Raw genomic sequence first — 12,534 nt, 5'->3', positions numbered from 1 at the left:
GCCTAATGATCTCATGAGATCTCCAAGTGGTGCTATATACAGCGAGAAAAGCACTGGCCCTAAAATACTTCCTTGTGGAATACCAGATTGTAAGATACGTTCAGTAGACTGACCACCCAGAACATGAACTGTAAGTATTCTATCAGTAAGATACGATTTGAACCATTTATAAGCCTTGTCAGCAATTCCGTATCTGGACGAGAGCCTGCACAGTAAAATTTCATGGTCTATCGTATCGAAGGCAGCAGAGAGGTCAAGAAGCACCAAGATCACTGAGTTCTTGTTATCGATAGCTCGTAAGATATCATTTTGGACCTTCACCAACGCTGTCTCAGTACTGTGGTACTTTTTATACGCGGATTGCAGGGGCTCATCTAGCCTGTTTCTTGTGACATGCTGTTCTAGCTGACTTGCTACTACCTTCTCTATACATTTAGATACAAATTTTAAATTTGAAATTGGACGAAAGTTTGAAAATTCGTCAGTGCTGAGGGTATCCTTCTTAAGTCGTGGGTCAAGAACAGCACATTTCAAATTAACAGGTACAGTAGCTGTCTCCAGAGAGCTGTTAATTATTCTGGTGATAAATGGTAAGAGATCAGTGAAGCATTCCATCAGTATCTTTGCAGGAATTGGATCAAGGATGCATGACTTCTTAGCTATTTTCTTTATAAGCACAGATAGTTCCTCCGTAGTCGTTGGTGTAAACGATTTAAGCTTGGCTTTACTCGATAGTGAGATTGTCTCTGTATTATCAAGACTTGTTTGATTCGTAGATTTTGTTAACAAAACCTTTCTGATGGCATTTATTTTGTTGTCGAAAAAATCTGCAAACTTATTTGGAAGTTCTTCAGATGAATTACATGAAGGATATTTTCTTTCTGCTGTCCCTTTAAACATTCTCTCTATTTTCTTGAAAAGTTCTCCTTGGTCGGACCCACAGTCACTTATCATGTCTTTGTAAAAGTTGGTCTTTGCTGTGCAGATAAGCCTATTTACGACAACACATTGTTGGGTATAGCGCTCTCGGTCCACTGTAAGTCTTGAGGTCCTCCATCGACGTTCCAAGCGTCTCTTTATGATCTTCTGTTCTTGAATCTCAGGAGTATACCAGGGAGTAGGAGGACGCTGTGTTATCATCTTGCTTTTAACTGGTGCATAGGCGTCCAGTAGTGTAGACAGTGTGCTATAGTAGGTGTAGTATCAGTAGTACCTGCCGTATCTGTAGTACCTGTAGTAGGTGTACATAGTACTTTTCACGGCAGCCATGTTGATGGGTAGAATTAATAAAATTGTTTATTCTATTGTTGAATTCATTTTAATTTCGCTTTAGGAATGAAATTTGATTTTCCTTACTCTGAAACATGCCCTGCCTTACTGGGCGCGTCACCAGTAGCGTTCATTTTACCTATCAAGGCGTACGCATGAAGACTATAATAACTCAAAATAAATAGGTGAAGAAAGACTTATAATCATACTTTAGTTTATTGTTTTCTTTTTAATATATTTTTTCGATTGACTTGAATTATTTTGGAATTATCCCTTAGATTTCAGGATATATACATCGTTAATCGAATATATCTACAGTTTCATCTAAAAGTCATAATGTCTTGATGTGGTTAAGGCAACTATGGATCTAACTAGAACTATATATATCTTAATACTTTATATCACTATATTTAGTTTTTAGACAAGAGACCATAGTGTGATTTGGTAAATCCTGCGAAATATTCTTTAGGTAGCGCATTTTTGAGTCTATCTGACTAATGCACTCTAATAAGTACACTTTGTTTCCCGTTAATGAAAACTGCTCTATGGTCTCTTGTTATCAAGTATAGTGTTAAGTACAAGCTAGAAATTCACTGAGGTATCAACAACACAAAGAAACACAAACTACTACAGATACTACACCTACTACAGTTACTACGGGTACTACGGATACTACAGGTACTAAGGTACTACAGATACTACAGGTACTACAGGTACTACAGGTACTACGGATACTACAGATACTACACCTACTACAGGTACTACGGATACTACAGGCACTACGGATACTACACCTACTACAGGTACTACAGGTACTACAGATACTACACCTACTACGGGTACTATGGGTACTACAGGTACTACGGATACTACAGGTACTACAGGTACTACAGGTACTACGGATACTACACCTACTACAGGTACTACAGGTACTACGGATACTACACCTACTACAGGTACTACAGGTACTACGGATACTACACCTACTACAGGTACTACGGATACTACAGGCACTACGGATACTACACCTACTACAGGTACTACAGGTACTACAGATACTACACCTACTACGGGTACTATGGGTACTACAGGTACTACGGATACTACACCTACTACGGGTACTACAGGTACTACGGATACTACACCTACTACAGGTACTACAGGTACTACGGATACTACACCTACTACAGATACTACACCTACTACAGGTACTACGGATACTACAGGCACTACGGATACTACAGATACTACAGGTACTACACCTACTACAGGTACTACAGGTACTACACCTACTACACCTACTACAGGTACTACGGATACTACACCTACTACAGGTACTACAGGTACTACAGGTACTACAGTACTACAGGTACTACGGATACTACATCTACTACACCTACTACAGGTACTACAGGTACTACGGATACTACAGGTACTACAGGCACTTTGGGTACTACAGGTACCACGGGTACTACGGGTATTACACCAACTACATGTGCTGCACCTACACGGATCACTAACGCTGACACCGAACGATGCAACACTACCACAACACACAACCCAAAGATAGTGCCAATTCGTGTGGTCATACATGAAGTAACGACCCTGAGAGCTGATGCGTGGATATGTAAAGGAAGCACGCCTCGCCTACATAATTGTGTGGGCTTCCTGTTACACGTGTGTGCACAATGTACAAATCCACCCCTAAATAGACCAAGAAAACTCTCTATACGGTACTAATCACCACCACAAGGTCGATAGGATATTCTGGACTATATTTAGCGAGAATCGAGCGAGATCGATTGAATAACGCCGCATCACCTGGTGCCTAAAGCGAAGTGAAAAACTTTGACATGAAGATGAACTGCGTTGTTGGTTTTCTGTCGTTGACAATCCTGTTGGATATCGTATTGCTCGGGGCCTGCGACACATATAAGCCCCTTCAATGGAGCCCTCTAAATCCATTGTAAGTATATATATCTTCTCTCGTTTGACTGTCGCCGATGTCAGAGGTCTAAAAGCGTTATACAGTGTTGTTGTTGTCGTGCATTTGTTTACTAGTATTTTAAATACGCTTAACGCTCTTCTGTTCAAATTTAATCTTTGTTTTAGTTCTCATCCCTGTTGCTAAGAGTCGTTTAGACCTATAAACGAGCAGTAATGTTCTCAATCTCTAGTTCATTTCCAACGTTACTATGAAAATTGCAGTGGCTTCTACAGCTATTAAATTTTCAAATTAAAATTTTAAAAGTGCTAAAAAAAATTTATCCCTGCGAGTTAAAATAAATTTGAAATACAAATTACGTGTTATACAAAATGCTACTACGATTAATTGTATTATTATTACACTCCAAAGATTCCAATTAAATGTGAATACATTTAACTACAAGGCTTCCAATTCATCACTATTATTTCAAGCTAGCTACAGATTTACTGTAAAGCAATTTTTCTTCTTTCCGGTTTAATATGATCAGTTCCATGAAACTGAAGTAAACTTTTTCACTTTGGATTCCTATTTTTAAATTCAAAAGTAATATTCTTTTTCAAACGTATGCCAATCATGGAGCTGAGAATAAGAAGCAGTTTGTGCAATAATAACGTCATGAATTTATCTATTTTATAAAAAGTCATGAATTATTCAAACGTTTCTCAGAATTTTCACATGTTTATTGTCAGTGTTCTTAGTCTTAAATTTGCTTGAAACTAATTTTTCTATGTATTTGGGAGTTGTGCTTTTGAAATCCCACGAAAATATCTCAATGTAAAATACACAGTATTGAGGCGTGCTTGCTGATTATGAGAGTAGGCACATTTATCAAACAATAAGTTACTTTCTTTCTTTCATTCTCCCACCTTATTGGTCCAGGGGAAATGATTGACATATTTGTGGGATTAACATGGAAATGAAGGGAAGTCTCACCCTGTAACAGTATATTCGTTTAGAGTAGGTCATCTGATAGAGTGCATTCAGTCAAACTGTTGAATAGTTGACGTCACCCAAATTAGATAAGTTAGTTACTATTTTAGCTGACCTCCCATAAATTTGAAACTAAGAGTAAACAGCTACTCAGATCAGGGGGAGAAACAATGATACAAATGAATGTATATTTACTTATTCTCTGGTAAAACAATCCCCCGGATTAGCATGACCGTTATTTGGTGCACTTTTACTATTTTAGGTGACGTCAACTAAATAGTTATCTAAGTTCTATACATTTATCTAACTATTCAACAGTTTGACTGAATGCACTCTATGTATACAGTATTTCCCTCAACTATATAATTATTATACTAATTTTTTGACAGCTCTTTGATCATAAATTTATTAACATTTGCAAAGCTGCTTTACTGTGAGCTCATAATCTTCTATAAAGAGCAAAACCAAATGAATAACTAATTAATATTGGTGATATGAAGGAATAATGAAATGAATGGGTGATTGGAATTTTGAGGAAAGAAATGATGAATGCATGCGAGTGAACATGGGAATATAATTTAGTCAATATGAATAGAATGGATTAGAATGGATAAATGAGGATATAGAAATATAGATAAGTTTATAGTGCTTGGGAACGAAGTTATTCCAGGTGAAAGACCCTTGGAATTGAATTCGGAAAAATTAATTTCCGACCTCGCTGGGAATCGAACCCACGACCTTCGGAATTGTACTACTGATGCTCTACCAGCTGAGCTAGAGGTCAGACTGAGAGCAGGCATAATAATTACAGCGACCTAACATCTATTTCACCCTGGCCTGCTCTCAGTCTGACCTCTAGCGCAGCTGGTAGAGCATTGGTAGTACAATTCCAAAGGTCGTGGGTTCGATTCCCGGCGAGGTCGGAAATTAATTTTTCCAAATTTAATTCCAAGGGTCTTTCGCCCGGAATAACCTCATTCCCAAGCACTATAACTTATCTATATTTCTATATCCTCATGTATTTCATAAGTGCTATGCGGTCCACATATTCTCATGAATGGATAAATGGTGAGATCAACAAATTGGCATGAACAAATCAAATGAATGAATGAACAAACGAACGAAGGAATAAATGAATGAAACCTTTAAAAGGATGAATGACGGATAGATGGACAGACAGACAGGTTTTATTATCTTTCTAAAGTAATAAAGAGACCTTTTTTTCAGATTTCAAGCCACATCTGATGGGAACACCTCAGCATACAGAATAAATGTCAAAATGTATTCCAGGTTCAACATCATTTGTCCAAATCCTGCAAATAACCCTGTCACTATCAAAACTCAAATCTCAAAGGAAAATATGTTTGAAAATATTTGGAGTGTGGACAAGAACAGTTTCGACACCTGTATTGTCAATTCCACAAATAATAGAAACAGCAAGGTCTCTGAATGTAATGAACCTTTAAAACTGAATTACTATACGATGATCTTCCTTCCAACTACCAGTATCAGTGGACAACCAGAGTTTGAGTATGGAAAGGACCATTATTTTATAGGTAAAGACTGAAAACCAAATGCGCTAAGGGGCCAGGATCTGGCACACAGTTCTATTAAAAGCAGTAAATCACGTTTCCAAAAAAAAAAGTTACACCAGTGGTAAAATAACCTAGTTAACAGGCTGACCTCAATTCAAAGTCACGTAATCCTACATAAACCTCGTTCTCTTGAAGAGTAATGCAATAACAGACAGGGTTCGTGCTACTCCTTAAATTCCTTGAAAAGTTCTTGAATTGAACTCACGTTTTCAAGCGCACTTGAAACCTTCTAGAATTTTAAGATTTTAGCAAAAACATTCAAAACCTCTTGAATTTCTGCTTTGATCATTACTTGCATGGTTCTGAAAAAGATCTGGTCATCGAAAATTCTTTTGATATGTTTCCTTATTGATAGGCTAACAAAGTACATGCAAAATCCAGTATCAACCATTACTTCCCTTTTATAAGGGGTGCTGGAAACAACTTGGAAAGTTGGCCATGTGCCTTAGTCATCTGAACATGTTCCTTGAAAAAAAACTTTTTTGGGTCTTTGAATATTTCTTGAAGAGTCCTTGAATTTACGGTGGATACCTCAGCACAAATAGTGACATAATTTTACCCCAAAAAATAAAATTACCAACATTTTGAGTATCTTTCACAATCTTTTGGTGGGTCCTCACATGAACTGATGCAATTCATGAGTTCACAATCTTAAATCTTTACAATCATGGGATAAAAGCCAAAAATATTGATCAGGATTAAGAAGGGAGGGGTGGGGCCATATATTACTCACCACCTTTGGAATTAAATTCACAGATTTTATCCTGTAACATTTCCACACTTAAATTTTCCATGCATCATTGCTGTTATGTTGGGGGGAGGGGGAGTAAGAGGGGAAGAGGGGGGAACAGAGGGGGGACAGAGGGTGGAGGGGAATGGGTGTAAAGTTGAGTCAAAACAGGCGTGAGGCTACTAGGCAGTAAATTGCTGACTTCCTATTTGAATATTTAGTTTTGATTATGTTCGCTGTTTTCTTTTGACAGCTACTTCAAATGGAACCCAGGATTCATTGCGGAGCACTGCACTGGGTCACTGTCACACCAACAACATGAGATTCATTATTTATGTCTGCAGGGATAATAATGGTATGTTAAAATCTGCTTTTGTAAGTTTTAATTGAATACTCTTTTTTTATTCCTTCATGGCATTGTTAGCTGTTATGGTAATTATTTTGTTTGTTACATGGGTATGTATAAGAGGGGTGTAACCAGTGATCTTGCAGGGAGGGTGCACAGGGAATGGAAATGGAGCTATTGCAGAACCAAAAAAAAAATGAAATCGATATTGCAGAACCGAAAAAAAAAAAAAAAAAAACCGATATTGCAGAACCAAAAGAAAAAAGAAAAAATTTGCAGAACCTAAAAAAAGGAGCAGTAATGAGTGAGTGATATGCAATTTTAAAGCAAATGGAGATAGGTGAGCGGACCTTAAGGTTTTATGGGGGGTGCACCTGTACCCTGTGCTCCCCCCTGGTTAGGGCCTTGGTATAGAAAGCATAGTTTGCATGATATAATGCTTGGATGACTTGCCTCCCAGTCTTGTGACATTGGACCCATACTCAGTGTCATGTACGTATGTGAGTATAGAGTTCCTTGTGGACTCTATCCTGTGCTTGGAAGAGTTTTTTCCAGGTTCTTCAGTTTACATCCCTCTGCAAAAAGAAAACCTTTTAAATTCCAATTTGTTCATGGGATGATCAAATTTTGTTTTTATTTTCTTTTATTATTATAAGACCTTCTTTTGTCTATACTATGCTCCTTTATAATTTGCTACTGTACTCCTATTCTTATTTTTATGCTCCTCATTAATCGCATTAAAAAAATAATATATAATAATCACAGTTTTTATTGTATTATTCACAAGAATGTATTCATTTATTGCAGATCCATCGTGCAAAACAAATACAGGTCCTGACCCACAGGACAAAACCGTTGATAACCAAACAACTAATCTTCCCCCTACTGATAGGAATTTAATTAAACCTCCTGTTGCTGCTGGAAGAAAAGCCAATTGCTTTATCTCAGCTCATGGTATGTATTTTAGTTTTAGCACCAACCATCCATCCTAATACCTATCCATCCAATTACCCCTCCAGTTCTTTACTTCTCAACATCCTAGCTGAGTTAGTCCTCGAGCCTTTTTAATGGGATATTGACTCATAGACCATAAGGGAGAGAGGACTTATTTAACAAAATAATGCCACAAGATCTATTTTAGACCAACCTTATCACTTTTCTGCCACTCAAGCTCTAAATCAGTTAAAATGGGAACTTCTGGTTATCCGTCGCTGCCACCATCGCTGCATAGCTGTATATGAATGTCAATAACAATGTCATAGATTTTAATTTTACTAGAAATTTAAGTGTACATAACTGTGATACCTGCTGCCATCAGAACTTACACTTGCCACTGGCATGCTCTAACTGGCGTAAATATAATAGCAATCTACATATTTTATGTGGCCATTGGATGGAACAATTTAGAAATCACTGAAGACTGTCACCTACCCTTAATGATTTTAAAACTTTTTTTCTGATCATTTATTTCTTTTTTATCTATTTAAATATTTTTAACTTAATTTTAGAAATATTTTGCTTTTAGTATTTATCAGTATATATATATATATATATATATAAAATTATATATATATGCGTATGTATAATTATATTTTTTTATTATTATTTTCTTTCTTTATTGTATTTTGCTTTTTCAGGACCTCTCTGAAAATCCCCTTCGTGATGAGAGCTTCCTGATTAAACATTGTTACTACTCTTATTATTATCATTGTTATCATTATTATCATCATTATTATCATCATCATCATTATTATCATTGTTATCATTATTATCATGATCATCATTATCATTATTATTATCATTATTATTATTATTGCTAATTGTTTTAGTCAAATCCAAATAGTCAGTCAAACATATATATAGATGCAAACAAGTTTTAAATTAAAGAAATTTAAAAATTAAAAATTGAAAATTTTATATATTGTCTAGAAGTGGCTCATCCAATCACTGTAGCGCAGATTTGATGATAGATCCACTAGTTGGATTTGACTGAATACCCAATATTACCTTGAAATAACCCACATTTCTGGCAAATGTGGTTACAAAAAATACATGTGACAAATGGGATATTACTGATATTCCATATTCACATGTCTGAATACCCAATATTACTTTGAAATAACTTACATTTCTGGCAAATGTGGTTACAACAAATACATGTGACAAGTGGGATATTACTGATATTCCATATTCACATGTCTGAATACCCAATATTACTTTGAAATAACTTACATTTCTGGCAAATGTGGTGACTAAAAATACATGTGACAAGTGGGATATTTAACTGATATTCCATATTCACATGTCTGAATACCAAATATTACTTTGAAATAACTTACATTTCTGGCAAATGTGGTTACAAAAAATACATGTGACAAGTGGGATATTTAACTGATATTCCATATTCACATGTCTGAATACCCAATATTACTTTGAAATAACTTACATTTCTGGCAAATGTGGTGACTAAAAATACATGTGACAAGTGGGATATTTAACTGATATTCCATATTCACATGTCTGAATACCCAATATTACTTTGAAATAACTTACATTTCTGGCAAATGTGGTTACAAAAAATACATGTGACAAGTGGGATATTTAACTGATATTCCATATTCACATGTCTGAATACCCAATATTACTTTGAAATAACTTACATTTCTGGTAAATGTGGTGACTAAAAAATACATGTGACAAGTGGGATATTACTGATATTCCATATTCATATGACTGAATACCCAATATTACCTTGAAATAACCCACATTTCTGGCAAATGTGGTTACAAAAAATACATGTGACAAGTAGGATATTACTGATATTCCATATTCAAGGGTGCTACACAAAACCGCATTGTATTGCTATTGTATCCAACATTATTGAAAATGCCTAGACCACAATGTCTTGGAATTGAAGAAAGCCTGCCAAATATACCATGGCTTTCCTGTATTCTGATTGGCTGTATATTCGAAGTGTGGGGTAAATGCGAGTAGTTAGATAACAAAGGAAAGTTTTTAAATCACTTCCATTTTTTTCTTTGCAGAAACTATCTGGTTGATTTTGGTCTGTGTTTTGGGTTCGCTAATGTTAGTGTTGCTATTAGGTCACATTTTCTTATGGTAAGCATATTCTTAATATTCATATTCTTGCTTATCATTGGTTTACTAGTTTGAAATATTCTTATGGAAATCTCGAAAGATTTAATTGTTTAGTGTCATGGACAGGTTACACGTTCTGTCTGTTGTGCCTCCTATCATGGTCGCACTTGACGTTGACTGCTACAATAATTTTTAGGGAAGTTCTCTTTAAAATAAGATTCTTTGTTTGAGTTGTACTTCAAATCCATTTTTCTTCTTATGTGCAACTGTTAAACAAAGAAATGATACTCTGGGGAATAACACGTGGTCTGAAATGGGAAAACATTATGTCCAATTTAAAGAGGGTCTATAGACTCCTTGCATGTGACGTCAAAGCAGCTCAAATTTTGGAGGACAAAACAAAAGAATTTCGATCTCATGAGAATTGGAAACATTTTGTTAAAAATTGTGCTCCAAATTGAGCCTTTTCTTTTTAGTTGCAGGAAGAGAGGATGGAAGTCACTGGCAGCTGGCCGTGCCAATCTTATCCTGGACCAAAACTAGCGGTCTATCACAAATCTTGCCTTCTGATTGGCTATGCTACTATAGGTCTATTACTGATAGCCCACTAGTAGAGATCCATTGTCTATTTCTATAAACAAAACTAGCGGTCTGTCACAAATCCTGCATTCTGATTGGCTATGCTACTATAGGTCTATTACTGATAGCCCACTAGTAGAGATCCATTGTCTATTTCTATAAACAAAACTAGTGGTCTGTCACAAATCTGCCTTCTGATTGGCTGTGCTACTATGTGTCTATTAGCAATAGCCCTCTCAAAGTAGTGCCGTTTTTTCAATTTATCAACTAAAGACAAAAAGGAATGGTTGACAACCATTTAAAATTATCGCTTCTTTCCGACTAGTTTGTTTAAAGTGAAACAGTATTCCTTTATTCGTTATGGGTCATTCGAGCCCTAGTTCAAACTTTTGATGGTAAAGTAAGTTTCAAAATGTTATGAGAATATAATTTACATTACAAGCGTTGCTTTAGTTGAGAAGTTCCCGAATCACAAACCGGAAGTAAAACTTTCCGTTGCGCATAGCAAAACTGAAAAATATTTGTTGATAATTTCGAATTATTTATTTATTTCTTACACCTCCTACATATTCATCATGAAAATAATCACCCATTACTATAAAGATTCTTTATGTATATAATGTACGTTGATGAAGTAGTTTCATAATTTGTCCGCATACAAGATTTTGCATTTTCTCAAAAGAGCAGGTGCATGTTACGTCATAGCCGCCATCTTGGTTGACGATAACAAAGCATTCCTCATTAGCTTCTCTTGTTAGATCAACCAAAATGGCGGCTGTTTCATTGTTATTCATATCTCAAGGGATTTTGATTCACATGTTTGCACACACTATATATAGAGAAAGGAAACGAATATAGAATGAAAAATATAATCAGTTTACAGCTGTTTCAAAAAGAGATTGCTGAAGGTTTTGTTGCATCTTGCATAACAAGCCGGAACTCCCATTTGCGCGATGTGAATCCAAACATCGAAAGATATCAAACGAAATTCTCAATCAGCCAAAAGTTACAACGATATGGAATCTTACCAAACTTTGTCTTCACGTTTTACCGGCATATTTTCTTCTGTGCTGACATTATTTACATATGAATATAAAACATTTCAAGCTTAGCAAACAACATGCAACAAAATCTTCACCAACCTTTTTTGAATTATGTAGAATTATTTGTAAGAAACGCATGTATCTGGTGCGCCTGTGACCCCGTTCATGTATGGGCATGCAGATATTTTTGAAAATGAATTTTTTTTACGTGCGCAACACTTTTTTCGACTGAATAGTTGCGTTTTCGAGGCCAATCCGCAAAGTGAAAAAATCTCGTTTTCAAAAAGTCTGGGGACGGAGCCTTGATGGGTGTTATGCAACGTTCAAATCATTCAAACGTTGCGTGGATACCATACTTACTTGCCTAATGATTGCATGAAATATTTAAATCCTTTATAAACACTCCATTTTTAGCCTATTTGCTTGCATAGTTATGCACAGTCCTATTTCCCTTGGTTACTGATTGATGTTTGCTTCGGCCATAAAAAAAAAAAACCAACAAGAATAATCAAGTCAGATATTCTCAGTGTCTCTTCCACCAGAATTTGTGATTTTTACTGTACGGAGAATATCCGGGGAATCTGGAGAAATGCTTGGAGAAACAATAAGATGAAACAGAGAAAATGAGGCACTGAATGTTAATGATTTTTTGAATAGAGATGAACTATTCTTATATCAATATGTATTTAATTATTATTGAATAGTCTTAAGAATTTAAACTCCTAGGTTTTAAAAACAATTTCAAATACAGTTATTGTGAATTATAATATAGTATAACAGTTATATGATATTGCTAGTCGTTTATGATATTATATTTGTTAGATAAGTTTAGTTATTTGTACCCTGTGTGTCCGATAAGAAAGGCCACCCTCTCTTTATGGAGAAAAAAATAAAAATAAAAAATCAAGATAACTAGAGTTATGTGTAGCCTAATTTTTTTAAATTTAATATATATA

The 12,534-nt window shown here is 35.5% G+C and overlaps 1 protein-coding gene across 1 annotated transcript; it reads left to right on the top strand.

Annotated features, from left to right (window-relative positions):
• The first annotated feature begins 2,842 nt into the window (after positions 1-2,842).
• LOC116302622 (uncharacterized) lies at positions 2,843-12,495 on the top strand. Its single transcript, XM_031711959.2, has 6 exons — positions 2,843-3,235; positions 5,414-5,742; positions 6,765-6,866; positions 7,665-7,811; positions 9,902-9,977; positions 10,433-12,495. The coding sequence occupies exons 1-6, from the start codon at positions 3,123-3,125 to the stop codon at positions 10,497-10,499; spliced, it is 834 nt and encodes a 277-aa protein (XP_031567819.1). The 5' UTR covers positions 2,843-3,122; the 3' UTR covers positions 10,500-12,495.
• Positions 12,496-12,534: the final 39 nt, after the last annotated feature.

Source organism: Actinia tenebrosa, unplaced genomic scaffold (genome assembly GCF_029948245.1).
Source record: "Actinia tenebrosa isolate PJP-AT-01 unplaced genomic scaffold, QUT_ActTen_1.0 PGA_scaffold0__85_contigs__length_37466705, whole genome shotgun sequence".
Classification (NCBI taxonomy): Eukaryota; Metazoa; Cnidaria; class Anthozoa; order Actiniaria; family Actiniidae; genus Actinia; species Actinia tenebrosa.
This window is presented reverse-complemented; position numbering and strand designations above follow the sequence as displayed.